General features: G+C 40.3%; 2 protein-coding genes across 2 annotated transcripts; both read left to right on the top strand.

Annotated features, from left to right (window-relative positions):
- Positions 1 to 588: 588 nt before the first annotated feature.
- Positions 589 to 2,540, top strand: LOC109469368 (leucine-rich repeat-containing protein 4B-like). The gene is made up of 3 exons (XM_019767871.1): positions 589 to 769; positions 839 to 1,165; positions 2,521 to 2,540. Exons 1-3 carry the CDS (start codon positions 589 to 591, stop codon positions 2,538 to 2,540), a joined length of 528 nt encoding a protein of 175 aa, XP_019623430.1.
- An 81-nt stretch (positions 2,541 to 2,621) lies between these two features.
- Positions 2,622 to 3,629, top strand: LOC109469367 (cell wall protein IFF6-like). Its single transcript, XM_019767870.1, has 3 exons — positions 2,622 to 2,837; positions 2,952 to 3,191; positions 3,312 to 3,629. The coding sequence occupies exons 1-3, from the start codon at positions 2,622 to 2,624 to the stop codon at positions 3,627 to 3,629; spliced, it is 774 nt and encodes a 257-aa protein (XP_019623429.1).
- The last annotated feature ends 2,461 nt before the right edge of the window (positions 3,630 to 6,090 follow it).

Raw genomic sequence — 6,090 nt, 5'->3', positions numbered from 1 at the left:
TCACAGTCAGTTTATGTGTTTCGACCATTTTGTCAACAAAATGATTTACACAGTGAACACGGCAACAGATTTTTTCTACAAAAGCATTATTCAGTAGAATGCACGTAGCTACGAACACGGTCCTATAATGGCTATTTTCTAAATAAGATATTTCAGAAATAGAAACTTTTTAAAGTGAAGTGTACAATTTTTGCTCTTCTGTTGATCTCCTTGTCTGCGAGGTCGAAACAGGAACATAAGCAGGACTACACACTATCCATATTCAAGCAGCAAGTCTCAGACAATTAACAGGTACATACAATAACAACAGGGTGTAGGGGTCCCGCCGGGTAGTTTACCAGAACCTTCAGATTTTAAGTCAACAACTCTAGCCTAACTCCAAATGCATCTTGCCAATATCTCTCTCAATCTTACATCCATAGTTAGCAGAAAACAAGGGGCAAAACGAAGTCACAAAGAACACCTAGGGATGTTCTGAATGTCCAACATGAAGTTGGAGTGGTGTTACTGAAGAGCTTCCCGTTCCATTCAGGTCGGTGTGACTTATAAAATGAGAAGCTTGCCGTTCTGTTTAGGTGGCAGGACACCATGGGAAGAAAGCTCCTGCACCTGCTGGTTTACCTACTCATCATCCTGAAGGAGCCCAACATGCCGGAAGCTAATGCCGTCGTCTGCGGCTGTAAACCATCATGGAGATCATATTACTGCCGTCGTAATGAAGGCCTGACCAGCATCCCTCAGAAACTCCCAACATCCATCTCGAAATTGTATCTAGGAAATAACAGTATTAAAAATGTAACGCGGTCTGAGCTGTTACGGTATACCAATGTGAATACACTGTGCCTGGAACATAACAAGATAAGTAAGATTGAAGATGGCGCACTTGCTAATCTGCCCCGGCTAGGAGCCTTGTACCTGAATGACAACCAGATAACTACCATTCATTGCGATGCATTTGCTTATCTGCCCTGCCTATATTCCCTGGACCTTCGAAACAACCAGATAACTACCATCCATTCTGATACATTTGCTAATCTGCCCCAGCTACAATCGTTGTGCCTGAAAAAGAACAAGATAACTACCATTCATTCTGATACATTTGCTAATCTGCCCAAGCTACGTTTCTTGTCGTTGTACGACAACCAGATAACCACCATCCCTTCTGGTACATTTGCTAATCTTCCCCAGCTAGGAGCCTTGTACCTGAATGACAACCAGATAACTACCATCCATTGCGATACATTTGCAAATCTGCCCCGGCTACGAGCCTTGTGGCTGAACGAGAACCACATAACTACCATCCATTGCGATGCATTTACTTATCTGCCCTGGATATATTACCTGGACCTTAGAGACAACCAGATAACTACCTTACATTTTGATACATTTGCTAATCTGCCCATGCTACAAAAGTTGTACCTAAACAACAACCAGATAACTACCTTACATTTTGATACATTTGCTAATCTGCCCAAACTACAAAAGTTGTACCTAAACAACAACCAGATAACTACCATCCCTTCTGATACATTTGCTAATCTGCCCCGGCTGCAAAGGTTGGACCTGAACAACAACCAGATAACTACCATCCCTCCCGATACATTTGCAAATCTGGCCCGTAAGACCGTATCCCTTGACGGAAACCCCTGGCAGTGTGACTGTAGGATGGCTCCTGTCAGACTAAATCCTACATTTAACGAGAAGTTATCAAACTACAATACATTAGAGACCATGAAATGTGCCCATCCCGCCAAAGTTTGCGGACAGGGGCTTTTTGCTGTCGATCCTAAAGAATTTATTTGTAAAGAGCCAACCATATCACCACTAACTGTTGGTACATTTTCCGCTGCAGTGTCAACACCTTCGGTTGGTAACACAGAAAGCAATACTAGCCCATCAGTCTTTAAAACCACTAAAAGCTCAACAGAAAACCCAAGCGAAAAAATCTCTCGCAACTCTCACTATCGCTGGTACTTTAAGTTCAGTGCTGACCCAATATCAGATCCTGACTCAACATTAAGTCCTGCAGAAAACACAAGCAAAACAAGAGCAACACTAGCTTCAGTTGGTAACACAGAAAGCAATAATAGCCCGCCAGTCTTTGAAACCACCGCTGGCTCGACAGCAAACCCTACAGAAAACAAAAGTAAAACAATCTCTCGCACATCTCACTATCTCTGGTACTTTAAGGTCAATGCTGCCCCAATGTCAGATCCTGAATCAACATCAAGTCCTGTAGGCAAAACAAGATCAACACTAACTTCACCCCTTGCAATCACTTTAGACAAACCAGAATCTGCTCCCAGTTTTTCAATACCTGTTCTCATTGGCTCTATCTGTGGTTCAGTAGCTGGAATCGTCCTGATTGGCGCCATCATTCTTACAGTGTGGTGCAAGATAAAGAGCAGGCGTTCCCCTATAGGGTTAAATCCCATTGTTGTTGGTGGCAACACAAACACAGCAGTTACTGTATCGGTCAGTAATGATGTTAATGAGGATACTAATAACCTATGTGTTCAGAATGGGCAGGGCCAGGCTAACATTCAATCTCTGAACGTTGGAAATCTACCCCATAACCAAGTGCTATATATGCAGCTGAAGGTAACGCAGCAGTTTCTACAATGGCCAGTGGTGAAGATCACCAGTATGAAGATCTTGACAACCCAAGTGTTAAGACGGGGCAGGGTCAGTCTCAGGCTAACACTGAATCCAACACAAACACCACAGCTACTGCAATGACCACTGGTCAGGATCAGACAGGACAGGGTCAGTCTCAGACCAACACTGAATCCAGCACAAACACCACAGCTATTGTATTGGCCAGTGGTCATGGTCAGGCAGGGCACGGTCAGTATCAGGCCAACACTGAATCCACCACAGACACAACAGCTACTGTAATGGACAGTGGTGATGATCACCAGTGTGATAATATTGAAAAACTTCGTGTTAAGACAGGGCAGGGTCAGTCTCAGGCTAACACTGAATCCAACACAAGCACCACAGCTACTGTAATGGCCAGTGGTCATGATCAGGCAGGGCAGGGTCAGCCTCGGGCAAACACTGAATCAAACACAAACACCACAGCTATTGTAATGGCCAGTGATAATCAGACAGGGCAGGGTCAGTCTCAGGCCAACACTGAATCCAACACAAACACCACAGCTACTGTAATGACCACTGGTCATGATCAGGCAGGGCAGGGTCAGCCACGGGCCATCACTACATCCAACACAAACACAAACACCACAGCTATTGTATTGGCCACTGATAATGATCATCAGTATGAAGATATGGACAAAATTCGTGTTAAGACAGGGCAGGGGCAGTCTCAGGCTAACACTGAAATCAACACAAACACCACAGCTACTGTAATGGCCAGTCGTCATTATCAGACAGGGCAGGGGCAGTCTCAGGCTAACACTGAATCCAACACAACCCCCAAAGCTACTGTAATGGCCAGTGGTGATGATCAGACAGGACAGGGTCAGTCTCAGGCCGTGACTGAATCATTGGATGTTGGAAATCTACTTTACGGTACAGGGCAGATTGTCTCGCAGATAAATTCTGTGTACAAAACAGGTACTGTAATGACCAGCGGTCAGGATCAGACAGGACAGGGTCAGTCTTAGACCAACACTGAAGGTAACTTCTCCTCATCCAAATGTAGAAATCTTGTAGAAAGAAACAAAGGAAAAATAAAAACGTCTCCGATTGGCACCTAGAGCCAAAATATTCAGGATGAGTTAAATAGAATATGTACCTTATTACTTTAGCTGTCAGTTGGTTAGTTGGTTGATTGTGTAGACATACAGTTCAAAACTACTTGTTGTGGTGTTCTAGGTGATATGTCTAAGATTCTTAGGGAATCACTTGTGACCTTGTAAGTTTTTTTCTTAAGACTAACTAAAGGCTACATTGTATGTTGTATTTTAAAAGTAGCTTGCAAATTTCATTGTGAGAACCGCATGGGGCTTAAGTTGTAAGTCTTGAACACAAGAACATGTGTTAAACGTGTTAAACTATTCACATTGTGTAGTAACGATTAAACGTCTTTCCTCATCGTCATCTTCACCGTATAAACGTCCTTACTACCCATTACCTTAACAGAGACAGTCTCTGTGTAAGTATGGACAACCTGAGTTTGGAAATATAGTAGCAGAGCAAGTCATGTAATGCCATGCACGACTGCAGAAACTATCGAATATACAAATCATAATAGTCATTGATGAAGCTTCAAAAGGAGTGTGTTGCCTAAAGTCTGGAACTCTAGTAGGAGAGCAATGTACCACAGAAAGTATATAAATTGTAAAGTTTAATTTTGAAGACATCAATGCTGAGTTTTTTTTTTAATGAATGAGATTTTGCACCAGTGGTATTAGCTGTACTTTTTCATTTTGAAGTATTGTAACAATTGTGGTAACAACTATTGAGAATCATTACCTTTTAATAATGATGTTTTGGTAGTATCTTGCAACGTTTAACTTTAATAGCTGTTCCAACTTTAATAATTACCCTACCAAGAACAGGGTTTTGTCATTTTGTGTAAAATATATACAATGTGTTATCATGGGCTGGAATATCAGTCTGGAACTCTATTTACAGAGCAATGTACTGCAGAAAGTATAAAGATGTAAAGTTTCATTTTAAAGGCATCAACGCTGAGTCCGCTTCAAAAAGAGTTGTAGTTTTTCATGTTAAAGTTGTAGTATCTTAAAAATCGGGGTGATATCTATATCAGAATGTGTAACTTTTTATTATTGATGGTGTAATGGTTGCATTTTGCAATGTTTGACTTTAATGGCTGTTCCAACTTTGATTCTATGAATGATTGTGCTAACAAGAACAGCGTGTTTTGTTGTTATGTGTTTACAGTACAATATACTGTTTACAATATATAATTATAGACGGCCTAAGTCTTGATCTCTAGTAGAAGAGCAATGTGCTGTAGAAAGTCTAAAAGATATTTTAAAAAAGTGATGTCACCACAAAAGGCATCAACACAGATGAATTTTTTTTTCAAAATGAATATCACCTTTACACCTGTCCAGTATTTATGGTAATATCGTACAGAAAACTGTAATCCTTACAAGTTTTCCGTTTTTGTAGCATTGTAACAATTTCAGAACCTGTAACTTTTCATCAGTGGTTATTGAATTTTTAGTGTTGTTGTATCTAAAAATCTGGGAAGTATTATTTATGTAATATATTTCAGTCATACCATGGTATGGCTAACATATATTGTTTTTTTATTACTGATGTTTCTTCTTCTTTTCATTGACTGGAAAATTCATTCTTGAAGAAGGTTTTTTTTAAATAAAATATTGAATAGGGATGATTACACAAAATGTCCGTATTTTTGCGGAAATGTTTTCGGACATGAGGCAGATGGAAAAGTCCATTCTTGACTAGTGGAAACAACCTTTTTTTAATTTTTGGTGACAAGGCTTCATTTTAAATTTGGATGACTTGGAAAATAACTCGCCTTGGACAGAAATAATCTTGTTCTAATTTTGCACTGGTTTGAGTTTGGAACAGTCCATTTCATGGAGAGGGGTATGACTGAAATATGTCGTATTTGCTTCAGAGTAAATTATTAATTATACTGATTCACACCTGTCCAATAAAGATACTATTGAAATAAATTTGATGTATCTAACTTGTGTGTGGTCTGTCGTAACATTATTGATGATGATTGGTTTATTGAAAGAAACACAATCTGACATAGCAGTCAGCAGACTTAATTAGCGTCAGACTTTACAGTACATCAATTAAATGGACAAAATCACAGCTTAAAATAAGTTAACACAATATAAGATATAAAATATTTGCAGTTCGTTCAATCATTGCCATACATAAATACATAAAATCTGTTACAATATTTAAAAACGTCTACAGTTCATTCAGTAACTTCGTCATTGCGGGGATAGCACTAGTTAGGTAACGCTTAGTCCCAGTAGGCTGTTGGTAGCGTGTAGAGTTGCGGAGATGCCTGCCATGTTGCTGTCCGCGGGTAGGGGGCAGCCACGTGGAGAAGCGAGGCGACCTTTCCACTTTCAAGGCAAAGTCTGTGCACAGTTTTTGTCTGCGGGC

Source organism: Branchiostoma belcheri, unplaced genomic scaffold, assembly GCF_001625305.1.
Source record: "Branchiostoma belcheri isolate BF01 breed outbred unplaced genomic scaffold, Haploidv18h27 scaffold200, whole genome shotgun sequence".
Classification (NCBI taxonomy): domain Eukaryota; kingdom Metazoa; phylum Chordata; class Leptocardii; order Amphioxiformes; family Branchiostomatidae; genus Branchiostoma; species Branchiostoma belcheri.
This window is presented reverse-complemented; position numbering and strand designations above follow the sequence as displayed.